We start from the raw sequence: 17,658 nt of genomic DNA on the forward strand, positions 1-17,658 counted from the left end.
GAAGAGAGTCTGGGATAAACCAGTGAAAAATGATTTAAAAGGAGAGATTACCAACTCCAGGGAAAACAAAAGGCTGGGCAGGAAAAGTGGTCATATGATCCTGCGTGGGACACCATTCATTCATTCATTCATTCATCTATTTATTTAATTTATTTTTGTGAGGAAGATCAGCCCTGAGCTAACATCCATGCTAATCCTCCTCTTTTTGCTGAGGAAGGCCAGCTCTGAGCTAACATCTATTGCCAATTCTCCTCCTTCTTTCCCCAAACCCCCAGTAGATAGTTGTATGTCATAGTTGCACATCCTTCTAGTTGCTGTATGTGGGACGTGACCTCAGCATGGCCGGAGAAGTGGTGCGTCGGTGTACGCCCGGGATCCAAACCCGGGCCACCAGTAGCGGAGCGTGCGCACTCAACCACTAAGCCACGGGGCTGGCCCGGGACACCATTTATATTGTCACAACAATGTTTTAACACCAGAGGTGGATCTAATTCCAACCATGAGGAAGCCATTCTGGAGGAGTGAGGAGTGCAGGTGTGTGGTGAGTGAAATCCCCATTTTCCACCATCATCACGTGAGATCAACAAATATTAGGGACTGAATATTTGTGACCCCCTCAAAACTTCTATGTTGAAGCCCTAACTTCCAATGGGATGGTATTAGGAGGTCGGACCTTCGGGAGGCAATTAGGGTTAGATGAGGTCAGGAGGGTGGAGCCCCCCTGATGGGATTAGTGTCCTTACAAGAAGAGGAAGACACCAAAGCCCTCTCTCCCTCTCTACCAGGTAAGGCCACAGCGAGAAGGCAGCCATCTGCAAGCCAGGAAACAGGTGCTCATCAAGAACTGAACCTGTCAGTACCTTGATCTTGGACTTCCAGTTTCCAGAACTGTGAGAAATAAACGTACGTTGTTTAAGCCCCCCAGTCTATGGTATTTTGTTATAGCAGCTGGAGCTGATTAAGAAAACAGACAACACCTAAAACTAAACATGTTTGAGAAGTAGCCACTTTGTTTAGCAAGTGGTTTCGCCATTTTTGCTGGAAGTACGCAACAGAGTGTGGGGTGGAAGAATCACTCCTAGTTTTTAACACAAGCCCCACAGCACTACTTGACTCTTCGTGGACAGCACGGTTTTGATGCGTATAACATCTAACCTAAAAACAAGAAAACAAGTGACAGGAGGGAAACCCTGGCTCTCCCTGGGTCAGAGAGTATGGATATAGTTTTTATTTCCTTTATGCATTTGCGTTTATGATAATTCCTAAGACAGGCATGTCATTGTTTAAAAAGTGATCTTAAAGAAACCTAAAATGAGTATGGGACACCTGAGCTAGGCAGATCCAGGCCTCATCTGGCTCCTCTCTACCTAGAGTGTGGCTAAAAATGTGCCCCTAATACAAAGTTGAAAAATAAAGAAACCACGTACGCTGACTGGAGGATCAATGTACTTGGTGTCCTTATTGCTGTCTTCTGTCGACACCAGGTTTCTAAGCTTTCTCACGTGCAGTTTCGCCTTTTCCTGCATCAGGAGGCACGCCCCTCGCACTTTGCTCTCTTGGGAAGGCTGATTTTCTACAGGTTCAGAAGTGAGCTGTGCAGGCAATGCCACGGAAAAAGGAGTTTGAGACTGATGCAGCGTGCGGGTTGAAACCCACGTGTCAGGTGTGGCCCATGGCCACATGGGGAGGGCATTGTGGGCAGAGAAGTGCGAAGTTGGCAACACCACCTGGGGGAGCCAGAGGCCAGCACTGAGGGCCGCCCTGGCGAGCGGTGGTGAGATCCCCACTCTGAAGGCCCGTCCGAGGCCTTGGTGAGCATGACAGGGAGGAGGTGAGACCGCGCTCTTGCTCATAGTGGAGTGGCGGCAGCTGGCCAGATTTGGGCGGAGACTGACATGGGCACACATCTGCTTGGTGCCACATGGCAGCAGCGTGTGATCTTGGCAGCGGGGGCCCTGGGAGGCACCTGGAGATGACATCTGAGCCAGAGCTGTAAAGGTGACCAGGGGCACACAGGTGAAGACGGGAGAAAGGACAGCCCAGTTGGGGGGCACGGTGTGTGCAAAGGTGTGGCGGAGCAGGGCACGTCCAGGAGTGGAGACAAATTCCACGAGCTGGAGATGAGGTTGTGGAGTGTCAGAGCAGGGGACAGTGGGGTGGCTGGGGATGGGAATCCTGTGCCCAGCGGAGTGAGGGTGACTTTCTCAATCGCAGCTTGGGCTGAGTGCAGAGGCTGATGGGACCAAGGTCACCACACACATGGGCACACCTACTACCCACTGCTGCAAAACGAAACCCGCGCACTGTTGTTAAAACAACCATTTCTTAGTTCTCATGACCCCAGGCTGTCTGTGCAGGTCTGCGGCTGGTCTCACATGGGATCATCACAGGGTCACCTGGTGGCTGGCCTCATGGGACAGCTGGGATGCGTGTGCCTCCTTCTCCATGTGGTCATCCTGGTGCTCTCAGGGCTCTGAGAGGGCAGCCCCAGAGCACAAGTGCTTATCAAGCCTCTGCTGTCACGCTGGCTGATGTCCCGGGGGTCAGAGGTTCATGGGGCCAAGGCCAGCGTCCACATGGGAGCAGGCTCAAGGGGTGCAGAAGCGAGAGATGTCACTCCATGGTCTCTGTCTCTGTAACAAGCCACCACGCAGGCTTTACAAAGACTTGGGCTTGGCGGTAAGGGAACTGAAGGGCAACAGGCTGGGAGGGCCAGGGCACTGCTTCCCACGGACATGGCCAGCAGAGAGAACACACGAGCCAGGAGGCAGGGCTGGCACGGGACAGGCCTGGAACTGCTGAGGCCACATGGGCAGTCCTGACTGGGTGGGTAAGGATGACAGAGACCGGGAAAGGGAAGGGGCTGGGGGTCCCAGAGCCCACAAAGAGAGTGGGGGACAGGGGCTGGCGCCAGCAGGGAAAGCTGGTTGAGGATCTTTACGGAGGGAGCAGCCCCCCACGACAACCTGTGTGCGGCCCTGGAAGGAGGGGCACAGAGAGGCCTGGGAGCTCCGAGGCTCACTACTGGGGAGGGCTCAGGTCACCCCACAATGGGCAGAAAAATCCCTCACAATGTCCCTGTGGCTGTTCTTTTAATCAACAAAGATTTGCTGCTTTCTGGTTAAATGGGAAGAGGTTCACGGGCATGCCGAAGTTCAGGCAGCCCCAAGTGAAAGGTGGGCCACGTGCGCCCACCCAAGGCCACCAGGGCTAACCAACCCCCGCTCCTTCTGGACGTGTGCCCCCTCACTGTGTGAACACATGGAAACAATCCCTTCCCGCTGGTCTACATCGCGCCCTTTCCTCTCTGGTGTCTTGGAGACTGTCCTGTCTCAGTGCGTGAAGATCCCACCCCGTTGTTTCCTAAGCTCCAGGGCATTCCACATGGTATTCAGTTGGTCTCCCATCTTCCACCGCTACAAAGAGTGCCGCGATGCACGCCCCCACACACGGGGTGGATGGACATGTGAGGTATATTCCTAGGAGCCGCCTGAGGTGTGAGAGGGACGAGCTCTGGCTAACTGGACAGCTAGTTAAGCATCACCAGGTGGCTGAGCCACCCTGGCACTTGTGCCCCCTCTTCCCACTGCCGACCTCAGGGCAGACGTTGCTAATGATCAGGGCTCTATCCCCCAGCACATGGCAGCTGCCACCACTGGGCAACATCAGAGCTCGGCAAGCGGCGCTACAAACTCTGCTGATGGAAGCCAACGGGACCCCCTGAACATTTACCCAACTGCAGAGTATGTGAATTAGGTGAGTTTCAAAAAAACCCAAACCTTACACACATGCAGTGTCCTTGGGAAGAGCTGGCTCTGCTCCTGGTCCTACCTCTGTGTGTGATACACACGTCCAATTTCCAGACTCTCAGGACCCTGGAAAACATCTTAACGTCACTGCAACAGCGAACATACTTTCATCTTCCTTAGGCCGCGCGGGAGTCACTTCCTGTCTTCAGTGTTGGGGATGCTCATAAACGTGTGAACACAGCACAGCAAAACCACTCTGCTTCTGCGAGAGCCCCCATGCTGAAGGGGGAGGGGCGCGATGCATGGAACGCGGCACATCCAGACACGTCTCACCCCGCAGGTCCCTTTTCTGGACTTGGCGATAGTTTCCTGCCATCTGGATGGAACCCTCGCCTCCCTTTCGGAAGGCCGCTGATAAATGCTGGTTAAACGTCTGACCCAAAGGCTGAAGACGATCGGTCACCAGGCCGAGCACGCTCCTGAGCCAGGTGATGTCTCTAACTAGAGGCACGGCCTGTGAGGGGCTCACACAGCATCCTCGTTTAAAACAAGGAAGCTGAGGTGCAGAAGGCTGAGCCTGGCTTTCCACCAGAATAAGAATATGAGCCCAGGAAACCCCCCTAGCTCCACGGAGTCCATCCCCATCCTTGCCCCCAGGCCACTCCCCCACAGCGGTCTCCAACTGAAGAGAAACATAAGGAGCCCATGGCGACGGGCATTCTGCACAGGAATCACGTGCTGGCCAAGCGGAATGAGGCCTCGTCACAGGAGCCCCCTCTGCACAGACATCTAGCACCTTCTTCCTCTCGACTCCTGTCCCGTTCACACGGCAGGGTAAGCAGTTGAGGTGCACGCTGTGGATCAGACAGTCAAGACTGACCCAACCTCTTCCCAGGTCCTGCAGGACTTGGCGACATCACCACCAGGCCCCCCTCACTCCTGCCTCTGTGGGGCTGGGCATGATAGTTCTTCACGCGCAGCCAGGGGATCCCAGGGAAGCGGCCTTCTGACCACAAGCACACAGGAGCAGGTGCCCAGGCCCCAAACCACTGGCCCAGGGAACAAGCTGGGGGCAGAGGGCTGGAGCCACAATGAGAGAGCTAACAGGGACACGTGTGAGTGTCACACGGCAAGACCCAGCTGCTGTCCCTCTCCCTCTGCCTCCACACTGTGCACACAGCTACCACATAGAAGACAGGCGCAGCCTGTGGATGAGGCAGCCACTGGACAAGGCAGGTGACTGCTTTAGGAGGGAAAGGAGTGAGAGGGAGGTGGGGTGGGCACTGCACTTTATCCAGACGCTCCCTGGTCCTCCAGGCCTGAGGGGCTCCCAAAGGGCTCCTGAGGGCCTGAGCAACAGGCAGGGAGCACACCTTCTTTGTAGGAGCACCCAGCAGGAGAGCCTTTGCCAGGTTTTCCTCGGCAGAGGGGACAGAGGCTTGGGCATGGCTAGACGCCATGCCTCCCCACCCGAGGGGGCTGGAGTCAGAGCCTCTGCAGTGCTCAGGTCCAAGCGTGCTCAAGTGCCTTGCAGAGCAGCACCCTCAGCAGGCAGCACGTTAAGACACAGAAGTTGACAAAGAAGCCAACTAAGAGCTGGCCAGCATGCAGCAGCCCCGGTCCCAGCTTCTCCTGCGCCTCCACGGCGCCCTGCCCTCACCCCTCCCCAGGGCTGGCCCCAAGAACCTGAGCGAGGGGACACTGCCCCTCCCATCCGAGGATCGTTCCCGGGGGCCTCTGCTCACTGGGCAGAAAGCGCGTTCAGTAACAACTGCCTAAAAGGATCAATCAGCCAAGTTAATGGGAGGCTAGGAGTGCCCAAGCCATCTGTAGTCACGGGGACAGCTTTAACTTTAAAAATGGCCAATTTACTTTCCTTATCAAATTAGCCCATGTTCTTTAAGACAAGGAGTTCCAGGTGTGAGAGAGCACAGGGCACCTACCCCCGACCCAGATGGCCAGCCCTTACCCGTGCCCCTGCCCCCCAGCCCCTGGGCATGGAGGACACTGGGGCAGGGCTGGTCCCCCTTTGGTCCCTGGCTCTCAGACCCCCGCACAGCACCCGCCCTCTCTGGTCTCACTTTCCTAAACTAGACCCAGATGTCCCCTTGCCTATCAGCTCTGTCCTGTCCCCACCGACCTTGTCTCTGCTGCACAAGGTACAGAAGGAATAGATGCCATTCCCACCCTCCAGCCAAGGAAACAAACTAAGAACACCAACACAAACAGTAACAATAGTACTTACATTTATTAAGCAACTACTGTGTGCCAAGCAGCAAGGCCGATGCTCAGGGGCCCCTCTAACGTGCCCAAGCGCAGCCTCGCGGTCCATGGAGATGGCTGCAACCCCACCCCACCAGAGCTGGACAGTGGGGATTCGCTGGTCCCAAACCAGGGGACGGCAGCACAGGGCAGGTCCCAGCCTGCGGGCCAGCTAGCCAGGCACGAGGGCCACTGAAGTTTGCTGGGACACTGCCCCTCTCCACCTGAGAGGAGAGTCCTCGGCAAAGTCGTGTCCCCTGTGGTTCTCACCAAAGTGCAGTTCTGCAAGCGTCTCACCCCACACTAAAACTGTGCTCAGCCACCCCAGGGTCAACCACCCCGGCACATAGCCCAGGCTTCCAGCGCAGGCCGGCTCTCCCTGTCCTCCCAGGTTTGGCCCCCTTCCTGCTCCACGCAGACCACGGGCCGGACCACCTGGACCCCCTCAATCTTCCAGACCCTTCTATGCAGGCCATGCATGGGACCACCTGCGACTCCCTCGATCTTCCAGACCCTTCCTAGCTCTGTTCCTTGGTTCTCCTTGTCTGGAGTACCACTCCCCCACACATCCTCTGTTACAGGTTGAGTTGTGTCCCTCAAAATGATATGCTCAAGTCCTAACTCCCAACACCTGTAGACGTCACCGCACTTGGAAATAGGGTCTCTGCAAACGTGATCAAGTCAAGATGCAGTCACACAGGGTCAGGGTGGGCCCTGCACCCTACGACTGGCGTCCTTACGGCGAGAGGGGAACTGCACACAGAGACATACACAGAGGGGAAGCCAGGTGAAGACAGAGGCAGGGATTGGGGTGATACGTGTAAAAGCCAAGGACACCAAAGATGGCCAGCAACCACCAGAAGCTCAGAGAAAAGCATGGAACCACCCTCCCTCAGAGACCCAGAAAGCATCCAATCCTGGTGACACCTTGATTTTGGACTTCTGGGCTCCAGAACTCTTAGAAAATAAATTTCTGCTGTTTTAAACCACGCAGTTTGTGGTAGTCTGTTATGACAGCCCCAGGAAATGAATACATCTGCCTATCCCAAGCACTGCCACTCACAGACCCGGCGTCCCAGATGCCCCAGTGTGTACTGGGCACTAACTGTGCCAGGCTGGGGACACAACAAAGAATAAATCGGTGACCCGCAAACTTGGGAGCCCAAGCTGTGTGCCAAGGTGCTACACTCACCACATGACCACCGAGGGAGCATGAAGGAGGGCACATCTGAGCGGAGCCTTGAAGGCTGAGTAGGAGTTTGCCTGACAAATTCCTACCCAGATATACTCTAAGGACAAGGAGTATACTTACTGCTCTTGCACTACCAAGCAGGCTTCTGAGAAACCCTTCGCTTTTCTCAATGCTCTGAGCACGAGCACACGCTGTGGACACAGCCCACGCGCTGCTCACGCCCTTCTCAGACTGCCAGTAAAAGAGCCCTGGGTACATATATTCAGCATGAGAACACTAAGGCAAGTCCACAGATTGCTGGCCCCACCAGGTCAAACCAGGTGATAGCCTAATTGAAGACCGGCCTGTGTCGATGGCCAGCAGGCCGACTTTCTGCCTGGAATGCCATCCACAGGTTTCCCTCTTTCTGATCGGATGTTTGGGGGCAATGCTCTAAGACACACGTTTGCCTGGAGAATTTGGGGAGCTTTAGCAGGGGGCGGATGCACAGTGCAAATAACTGGATAAATGCTGAAGCCAAAGGTGGTTTCAGGAACGGTAATGTGCTTATCACACTAAGGCTCCAAAGAGCCAGGGTGCTGAGAGACTCCTGGACGGCCAACACGTGCCTCTGAGCCAAGCACCTGACCCTCGGCCAGCCCAGTGTCTCCATATCCAGCGTCATAGTTACAGCAGACCCCCGGAGCCAACGTTCAGGTTCAACTCCCGGCTCCACCACTTACCAGCAAGGCACTCAGCCTCCCTGTGCTGCAGTTTCTTTATCTACACAATGGAGATGATAGTAACTACCACGAGGAATTAAGTGAGTTAACATCTGCAAAGCTCTCAGTGCAGGGCCTGATATGCAGTAAGCACCACATAAGTGTTTACTACACAACAAAAAAAAACCCCCACTTTTAAGTCTATATTTCTGCTGCTTCTCAAATCGCCTCTCTCCTGTTTAGAGTTTCCTGAGGCACCTCATGTGTCAAAACCAGCCACAGCAAAGGTGGTCTCGAAACAGACGAGAGGCTGAGGACAACGCGTGTCATGAAGAGGCCGCAATCCTCAAGGTGAATGCCCTTGGGGAAATAAGAGGCTCAGGGGAACAGGACACACTGCTGTTGACCTCAGAAATCCAGAGATTAGAAAAGAAATCAATGCAGCTATCAAGCACGCTGAGAAAACTGAAACGGGAATGGCTAACACGGATCTTCTTCTGAACTTGTCTTCTAAAAAGAAACAGCAGAAAATTTAAAATCTCAATTTCAAAACTTAAGGCTTTTGTTAAAGGTGTCCCCAAACCCATATAAAAGTTATCTCTAAAAAACCCCAAGACCAAACTTACAAAACTCGGGGAAAAGCTGTAAAGAGAATCTGCACACTTGGTTAGGTGAGGAGGTGTCCGGCCCAGTGTCACGCTGAAAAACAATTTCACACGCGAATAAGGGCCTGGAAGATTGGCCAGCAGGTCAACCCCGAGGTGTTGCGCGCTCCTTAAAGGGCTGCAGGGCTGAGAAAACGGCGTCCCACACTCGGGACGCCCCCCTTGGTGCCTTGGAGTGCCAGCATCTTAGTAAGGCGAAGGGCGTAGCCGGCTGCTGAGCCAGGTCCCCGTCGCCCCGCGCCCCCTTCACTTGCCAAGCTGCACGCAGGGGCCAGGGGCCGCCCGCCGGGCTGCGCCACAGCCTTCGCCAGCCAGGCGGGTCTCCGCGGACGTCACCCCGCGGGCACCCAATCCCGCCGCCCTGCGCCCTGGCCTGGAAGGCGGCGGGTCCCCACTGCGCCGGGCGCGGCCCGGGATTATTCTCCACTTGGCCCCTCGGATACCATTCCGAGGACACCACCTGGGGGGGCACCACCCGGCGGACACCACCGCTCGGACATCACCCCGCGGGCGACTGGCCCCGCCGCCCTGCGCCCCTGCCCGTGGCCCCGCGCGCCCCCGACCAAGTTGGCGCAGGCCGGCCGCGGAGCGCGCGCGGGGCCTCGTCGGGGTCGCGGTCGTCGGCTGCGCCCCGGCTTTGTTCGCGCTCCGCGCCCGCCGGCTGCCTGTGCCCCGGCCCCGCGCGCCCGCCCGCACTCCGCGTGCCCCCGGCCCGCGGCCCCCGGCCCCCAGCCCACCTTCTGGATGGTTTGCTGTGTGACCTCCCCTTTGCCTCTCGGCCGAGCAGACGCAAACGCCACCGACATCGTCGCGGACACAGGCTCAGCCCGAGATCATCAGGGTTTCTTCTCCGGCTGCGCTCGGCGGCCCGAGGTGCTCATTCTCCGCAGTCGCTGGGGGGCGGGGGGGGGGGCGCGGGGGGCGCCGCGCCGTGGGCTCGTCCGCCCCGCCGCCGCCGCGCCGCCCCCGGGCCCGCAGCTCCGCAGCCCCGGGCGACCCCCGCCCCCAAGCCCCAGCCCCGCGCGGCGCCCCTGAGCCGCCGCCCCGCGCTGCGTGTCCGGCCCGCCGCCGCCGCACCTTCCCCCCGCGCCCGGCCGCCGGTGGTTCGGCCCGGCCCCGCCCCGGCGCGCGCACGTCCGCCCGACGCCGCCTGACGCGCGGGTCACCGCCTTACGCCAGCGGCGCAGTTGGCGGCGCCGGGGGCGGGCGGGCGCGCGCGGCGCGGGCGCAGCGGCGTCGTGAATCGCGGGCCGCGCCGGCCGTGAGTGTGCGCTTTTCCCGGGCCGACTGCCCCGCGCCGCTCCGCTCCGCCGGCATGAGCTACGACCGCGCCATCACCGTCTTCTCGCCCGACGGCCACCTCTTCCAAGTGGAGTACGCGCAGGAGGCCGTGAAGAAGGGCTCGACCGCGGTGAGCGGCCGGCCGCCGGGCCTGCGCGCCCGGGCGGGGGCGGCGGAAGCGCGCCGGGCCGAGGGACGCGGGGCGGGCGGGGGCTCAGCTCGCGGGGAGGCCGCGGCACGCGGGGGGACGCCGGAGCGGGCCGGGGGGAGCGGGGGAGGCCCCGGCGTGTTGGGGGCGCGGGCCGGGAGGTCGGCCGCGGTGAGGGGGAGGAGGCGGGGAGACGGCCAGAGCGCTCGTGGACAGAGTAGGGTGTTGGGGGGCTTCGCGCGCCGCCTCGGTCCCGGCGGGCGGCGGCGGCGGCGGCGTCTCCGGACCGAGGACCCACGTTACCGGCCGGGCGGGGCCCGGGTGCGTCTTTCGAAGAGCTTCCCCCGAGTGGCCGCGCAGAGGGCCTTCTCGGGGTCGCAGGGAGGCTTCGCTTGGATTGGCCTTTCGGAATTACCACAGGGGCGTTAGTTGAACACAGGGAAGTCGTAACGTTGGTGTTACTAAAGGAAGCAGAAAAGGGGCACGTTTGGGAACCGTGATGTCGCACCACATTGCTCTCATCACGCTGATTTTCACGTAGGGGCCAGTGTGGTCCATGTTTGCCGGTCACTTTAGACGGGTGCCTTGGAGACCAGCGAGTTCAGTGTCCGCAGTACATTTCAAAGAGCCAGTTTCCTTTCTCTCTGGTGTCTCCAGAGCATGTGAGCGCCTGGGGTGACGGCCATCTTGGCGGGGTACCTTTGCACCGGCCCTCGGGGAGCTCGGTGTGGCTGCGCTGATGCACCTCAGGCGAGCAGAGGTGCAGGGGCCGCACCGGGCAGCAGGACTGGCTGTTACTGGCTCTGTGGATGTTCTTTAAGGAAGCACGTGACTTCGGTGAACTGCATCCAGACAGCTCCCCGCCAGGGGACTTCCCCCACTAGGGAGAGCAGGTGTCGGGAGGTCCAGGTGGGCTTCTGGAACAAAGGGTGGCAGATTCTCAGAGTCCGCCCGCAGTTCCCGGGGCGGCTCCCGGCTGCTAGCAGGCTCTCACTGCTCTGATCCCTCCTCCGTTGGGCAGTGTGCTGTCCCATCATCCCCTTCACCTGAGCTTGTACCTCTCATGTTGACCACTGTTTGAAATTTAAATTCGTGGTGCCTTTGAGACACTTGTCAGTTTGCTTATTGGTCAAACTGTAGGATAGTTTTAATTTTTATCGTCTGGTATTTCAGAGATGTGAGCAGGCAGAGAGAAAGACATGGGGTTCTGTGAATTTCGAAGTGTTTCTCATTTCCCAAATCTCTTTTGAAATTAAGGCCCAAAATCCATCTTGTGACCTAACTCAGCTAAAAGAGCACTGGAAGAGTTGACAGCTCACCCCCGCATTCCCATCCCCAGTACTACCTTGGGCCAGCCCAGGTGGCTAGCTTTGCTTAACCCACCTAGCATCTCTGGGCCTGGCCTTCTTTTCGGCCCCGGGGGAATTTTGAAGATACACGAGAAAGCTCCTTGAAATCTGAAACACTGCAGACCAGCGCTTTCCAACCACGGGTGATTCTGCATTTGGCAACGTGTGGAGACATTTTTCCTTGTCCAAGATGGTGGAGAGGTACTACTGGCACCTAGGGATAGAGGCCAGGGATGATGGTAAACATCCTGCAGTGCTTGGACAGTCCTTTGATTCTAATCAAAGAATTCACCGGCCCAAATGGCCACAGTGCTGAGGCGGAGAAACCCTGCTCTAAACAAAGAGGGGATGTTGCTTTTCCAAGTGATTGTCCCATTTGTGTCTGCTCCTGCCTTCACTGGCTGGTTTACTGGCTGCCAGTGCTTTTTCCCTGTTTTGAATACATCCTTCTCCCCTTTACAGTATCTGCCATAAACAGAGAGCAGTTGACACCTGTAATGCTTGATACAGTTGTCCACCTGACAGCAAATCAGGCCTTCTCCACAGCTGTGCACACTGGTGTGCAATAGTGCAGGAGAGGGTGGGGCAGCTTTTAGTGTAATTTCACAACTGCAGAAACACTGCTTTCAAAACACCTGACTTGAATGTTAGGATCTCAGGCTTAAAGGCACCTTTTGTTGGAGTCTTTCATTTACTGGGTTGAATTGATACATGTGCTTATACACACTTATTATTACAGTACTTATTAGTTGTATTGTAACTGAAACTACATAACAGTATTTTAAGCCACAGGACTAGGCATGTAGGTCATGATACCTGGGCTAGCTCTGCCAGAAGCAGATCAATACCCATGGTCTGCAGGGTGTGGTGCCCAAAGCAGTGGTCCAGGGAGTGGGGGAGGGGTGTGCGTGGGCTGCTACCCCTGGGATATTCACATCTGCTCTTAATGCTCTGTGTGGAGTGGCAGAATCTCATGTCACTTTGTTAAGTGCTGTGTTGATTTTTATTGAAGGTTGGCGTTCGAGGAAAAGACATTGTTGTTCTTGGCGTGGAGAAGAAGTCAGTGGCCAAACTGCAGGATGAAAGAACCGTGCGGAAGATCTGCGCTCTGGACGACAACGTCTGCATGGCATTCGCGGGTGAGTCGGGGGCTGGTGCTCTGTTCCTCGGAGGCTCAGCGAAGACCTGCGCTTTGGAGGTTAGCCTGAAGGGTGGGCTATTGGGAGACATGTAAACTGGCTAAACTAAAATCATTTAAAAGCATCGATTTGGGCCTTTAAGAAAACGTTTGGCCATGGTGGGGGGCAGGGAGCTTTCCTTCTCAGGTGGCTGAAGCACAGGGGCTAAATGAATAAACACCCCCAGGACGAGGGGGCTGTGCTGTTGCCTCCACTGCTGCTATCAGCCCGATGCTGGATCGGAGTTACAGTCTAGAGAAAGGTCAGGCTCTCCACAGCTAACCGCACCTGTGAAGTGGAGAGAGCCGGACAGTGCCCTGTTGTCAGGGCCTGCAGTGTGTTCTTGGCACTTGGGTCATTTCACTCATTGCCTCCCTCAAGCAGGTCCAGTTCAGGAAGATCCGCGTTCACCTAAACTAGAGGTTGACTTGCCTTGTCAAAGGATTAGTGTGTTTAAATATGCTCTGACAGGCACAATTCTTTGTACACCCAACTTTCTCAGAGAAGCTCACAGAGGCCAATCATTCCACTGTCATCACTCAGAATGACCTCAGTGTTGGTTTCACAGAACTGGTTTTGGAATCTTTGCCAAAGGTTAGCGCTGTCCACTCTTGTGATCTGTGCTGTCCTTGCTTGGAGTAGACGAGGTGTGGCTCAGGTGGGATCCTCTCTGCCATCGTTGCAGGCCTCACCGCTGATGCACGGATAGTCATCAACAGGGCCCGGGTGGAGTGCCAGAGCCATCGGCTGACCGTGGAGGACCCGGTCACTGTGGAGTACATCACTCGCTACATCGCCAGTCTGAAGCAGGTGGGTGCCCACTTGCCCATGACCAGTTCTGGCTAGGAGCAGTTGCTGCTTTGTCATGGAAGGTGTCCTCCCTTGGTGTTGCACATGGATGGTTGCATGTGTCACTTTAGGGGAATCAGAAAACTGCACTTGTTCCACGCGCAGTTGTATCTGTCCTTGTACAGGTGTAATTTACTAAAGCTTGTCCATTTCAGCGGCATGGTTCTGTTCTCATTTAGGTGCAGTCCAAATTCCTATTGCTGGAGGGCAACGATAGTTTTTATCTTGCCGTTCTGAATGACGGGTCACCAAGCAGCTGGGAGGGGGCTGAAAAACACTCCCCCTCTGGTGAAATGCTAGTCGTCCTTAAACCTAACTGTGTAGCCACAATGCGTGTCTGTCATCAAAATAATTCCAGAGTCTCAGTTGTGCTCCATGATGTGATTCTGGTCATAGGAGTGTCTTTTTCTAAGAGTGAAAATGCGGAAAAGAAAGGGGGAATGCTGAAAACTATTGGCTGATTTCATTTATCATTTGAATTGCAAATAATCTGGAAGTGTACTTAGTAGTTTCTTTTCATCTCTCCACTCAAAGCAGAGCTCGGAATGTCACACGTTACTTAGGGTGGGTTCTGTGGGGCCTTTCGTGCTATGAAGACGGTGTTAACGTGTTCCTTTTCCCGCCAGCGCTACACGCAGAGCAATGGGCGCAGGCCGTTTGGCATCTCTGCCCTCATTGTGGGTTTTGACTTTGATGGCACCCCCAGACTCTATCAGACTGATCCCTCAGGCACATACCATGCCTGGAAGGTGAGTCTCTGACAAAACAGGGGCTTCAGGGTTTGGAGGCCATTGGGAGGAACTGGGCCTAGTCCTTCAAATGTGTGTGCACGCACACACCACCTGTTTGTTCCACGACAACCCCTGCTGGTGTGGGAGCAAAGAAGTCATTAAATGTTGCCGTTCCGGAGAAAGTCAAAGCACAGTGGGGTGTAAGGATACGTGGCCTAAAGGAAAACTGCCTGTGTGCCTTTCAGTAACGAAACAGAAGTAGATCCCATCCCTGGTAAGAACCAGCACCAACTCCCAATAGCCCTTTGTGAAAGGAAGCCATAGGGCAGGGCCTGGGGCCCAGACCCAGCTCCCTCCAGACTGCCTCTCACCACAGCACATGGGAGAGCAGGCAGGGCAGTGGCCGGCTGGCCCACAGGGGTGGCCCTGTTTTGGGGCTGGCTCTGGATTGTCATGCCCTGCATCATGTAATACACCTTTCTGTTTCAGGCCAATGCCATAGGGCGGGGTGCCAAGTCAGTGCGTGAATTTCTAGAGAAGAATTATACTGACGAAGCCATCGAAACAGACGATCTGACCATTAAGCTGGTTATCAAGGCCCTCCTGGAAGTAAGTTTGCATTTGATCTCTGGGCAAGATGGTGAAGACACCCACACCGGGTGGTGGTTCTTGGGCTGGGCAGAATGGGCAACTGACGAGAGGGCAACAAGGAGGTGGCGAGGGTGCCAACGGTAATGCCAGATATCTGAGGGCTTGCTCAGATATCTGAGCAGTGCTGGGCACTGTTCGGCACTTTATTAGCTCCTTTATAGGCTGGGGCAGTTGAGGCAGCAAGAGGCTAAGTGGTTGGCCAGGAGCGCACAGGTCACAGCCATCACTCAGCCTTGTTGCAGCTCGAGCTGCTGCTGCAGTCAGGGGATTGGAAAGGAAACTGGGAGTAATGGTTGGGAGTCATGAGGACTTGGGTTTTGTCAAGACGGTGGAGGTGCTGGCAGGTGAAGCCACAGAGGCCAGGGCGGGGTAGTTGGAGGACCAGGCTGGGGTCCAGGGTTCAGAGCTCAGATGTGGGAAAGGCTGCATGTAGAGGGGCGAGTTGTGAACAGAGCTACTGTGCAAGAAGGACCAGTGACCCAGCCCAAGTCCGACTGCCAGCAGATGGACGGGCGCAGGTGTTGCTGACCCTTTGCACGTGACGTGCTGGTAGAACAAAAGCTTTGGGTGCTGGGACTTCAGTGTGTCCTGCCCTCTTCCCTCATGTGGCAGTGCTGGGTTCAGGTGCACACACTATCATTGGAGGTGCTTGCCAGAGCTGTTTGGTCTGGAGGTGGGCGAGGTGTCTGATGTTCTTCTCTCCTCTCCAAGGTGGTTCAGTCAGGCGGCAAAAACATTGAACTTGCTGTCATGAGGCGAGATCAGCCCCTCAAGGTAATTACCAAGTTTGTTTGCTGTCTTTACTTATGGAGAGTTCCCCGTGATCAGGGCAGGGGCAGTACAAGTTCAAGACCCTTCTGCTGTGGCTTCAGCACTGGGAAAGAGGTTCTTTCCAAGGCTCTCCACAGTGAGTCAAAAAGAAAGCATTCCAGTGTTGGTCTCCACGGTGTTGAAGATAGTACTCACGCGTGCTCTTGGCATGCTGAAAAGCTCTCAACAACTGTGGATTTGCTTCTGCTTTTTAATAATCACCTAAAAAAATGATGATTTGATAATCTGCTTTTTAATAGGCTCTGACTGTTGTTGGCTGGATCAGGCACACAGGGCCTTGTTTTCCTGTAGTGGCAGCTGTGAGGTGTAGTTTGGCCAGAGTCCAAGGGGGCACTGGTGCTCTGGGGCACCTTGTGTGGCTTGGGGGCTAACCATAAATTCTTTTTCTTTGGTAGATTTTAAATCCTGAAGAAATTGAGAAATACGTTGCTGAAATTGAAAAAGAAAAAGAAGAAAACGAAAAAAAGAAACAAAAGAAAGCATCATGATGAATGAAATCTTATACTGGTTTTTAATTCAAATCATGGATGATTTTCAGAATGACATGTAGGCATTTCCATTCCATTTATCCATACTGTCCAAGTGTCCTACAGTAAACTTCCATATTTTTTAACCTTTTTTTAGAGTGTGTGTGTCTTTTGGGTGTAATTATGATAGCTCTTTAGAAAACTTCCCTAACTTCTGGTTTCTGAGCACTCTCGAGTGTGAGCTTTCCGTTCCGTTCCTTGGTGCCAGGCTCTAAGTGAGTGGGTCCTCCCTTGGGGTTTGTGGGAGGGCTTTCAGGAGTCCAAGCAGCATGCAAAGTGCAACAGGTGCTGTGCACGGCTGCAGACAGGCACTGCAGATGGGTGCATCAACTCAGTGTCTCTCCTTGAAGGGTTCTAAACAGATGGACTGACTTTCGGTTTCTTCACAGACCTCCACTCAAATCCTCGAATGTCAAGGACACAAGCACAAACAGCACTCAGTTTAAGTCTTGAACTCAGAACTCTACAGAACAGCAGCTGTGTTCAAATTATATTGTATTCCTGGATTTAGATCAACACTTAGCATGTTACATATTTTCTATCTTAAGACTTATGGCACTGGCTACTCCCCACCCTCTTGCATTTTAGCCGGAAAGACTGCTCTTTTAGCTTCCAGGCCAGCAGAAGTTTAAGTCATGGTCCTAAGGTTTGTCTTTACAGAAAAATCCTCACCACCTCCTTCACCTGCACAGCTTTGCAGCCTCCCATGAGGCCCTGGTACCAGTCCTTGTGATGGAATTGCCTTTTGGCTCCCTGCACCCCAAGAATACCAGGGTTTTTGGGTCCTCAGGCTGGCCGCCCCTGCCAACTGCTGTTAGGACTCTGGGGCTCTGCTTTCGACCTCAATCCACAGCTTCTCTTGCTTGGGGTTCTCATCTAATGGCACATAGACATTTTTCCTCTAAAAAGGAGTAAAGAGGCCCAGATACGTTAAGCTCAGCATAAAATGCATAATTGTCAAAATGGTTGTCAGTGTTAAGAGCAAGGTTAGTCACAGGTGGTAGACTATGACCTGACTAGATTCTCTAGCCAAGAAATACCTGTTTGCTGAGCCACCTAACTAGTTTAGAATTAGTGCCCTGGCTACCTGCATCTAGTATGTACACTATGGAAGACTTGTATTTTTTATTGGTCAAGGACGTTGGTTGCCAAAAAATGAAAGGTTGCCAGGAATTTGTTCAGGTTCTGAAACTGACGGCTGGGCTCAGCAATACAGGCCGACTGCCTGCTGCCCAGTCATGCTCTGGGCCTGACTAATCAGGCAGGTACTGAAGGGAGAGGGACACAGCTGACTGGAGGGACCTTATCCTCTGAGATTGCTTTTAAAAAGTCACCAGAGGGGCTGGCCCAGTGGCGTAGTGGTTAAGTTCATGTGCTGTGCTTCGGTGGCCTGGGGTTGGCGGGTTCGGATATCAGGCGCAGACCTACACACTGCTCGTCAAGCCATGCTGTGGTGGTGTCCCACATATAAAATAGAGAAAGACTGGACAGATGTTAGCTCAAGGACAATCTTCCTCAAGCAAAAAGAAGATTGGCAACAGATG

At 55.1% G+C, this 17,658-nt stretch overlaps 2 protein-coding genes across 8 annotated transcripts in view; one reads left to right on the top strand and one right to left on the bottom strand.

The window, feature by feature from the left end:
• SS18L1 (SS18L1 subunit of BAF chromatin remodeling complex) overlaps nt 1-9,476 on the bottom strand; it is a 36,484-nt gene extending 27,008 nt beyond the window's left edge. For all 6 annotated transcript variants that reach the window (XR_009222870.1, XM_058562362.1, XM_058562363.1 and 3 more), the window contains exon 1: nt 9,307-9,476. Coding sequence is in view for 5 of the 6 variants with exons in the window: in XM_058562362.1 (XP_058418345.1) it covers nt 9,307-9,375 (69 nt within the window). In the remaining variant the exon portion in view is untranslated. The remainder of the gene's footprint in view (nt 1-9,306) is intronic.
• Nucleotides 9,477-9,814: 338 nt separating this feature from the next.
• On the top strand, nt 9,815-16,205 carry PSMA7 (proteasome 20S subunit alpha 7). 2 transcript variants are annotated; one of them, XM_058562371.1, is made up of 7 exons: nt 9,817-9,980; nt 12,360-12,486; nt 13,211-13,335; nt 14,001-14,123; nt 14,595-14,714; nt 15,468-15,530; nt 15,983-16,205. In XM_058562371.1, exons 1-7 carry the CDS (start codon nt 9,885-9,887, stop codon nt 16,073-16,075), a joined length of 747 nt encoding a protein of 248 aa, XP_058418354.1. In that variant the 5' UTR covers nt 9,817-9,884; the 3' UTR covers nt 16,076-16,205. The 2 variants fall into 2 exon arrangements, with proteins under 2 accessions (XP_058418355.1, XP_058418354.1); XM_058562372.1 differs by lacking the exon at nt 14,001-14,123 and having other exon boundaries at nt 9,815-9,980.
• The last annotated feature ends 1,453 nt before the right edge of the window (nt 16,206-17,658 follow it).

Source organism: Diceros bicornis, chromosome 19, assembly GCF_020826845.1.
Source record: "Diceros bicornis minor isolate mBicDic1 chromosome 19, mDicBic1.mat.cur, whole genome shotgun sequence".
NCBI lineage: Eukaryota > Metazoa > Chordata > Mammalia > Perissodactyla > Rhinocerotidae > Diceros > Diceros bicornis.

Excerpts from the sequence above, each read along its gene's own strand:
- PSMA7 (XM_058562371.1), top strand. The coding sequence starts at position 9,885 with ATGAGCTACGACCGCGCCATCACCGTCTTCTCGCCCGACGGCCACCTC. Across the intron at positions 12,487-13,210 it reads CGTCTGCATGGCATTCGCGG|GCCTCACCGCTGATGCACGG; the intron begins GTGAGTCGGGGG and ends CCATCGTTGCAG. Across the intron at positions 14,124-14,594 it reads GCACATACCATGCCTGGAAG|GCCAATGCCATAGGGCGGGG; the intron begins GTGAGTCTCTGA and ends TTTCTGTTTCAG.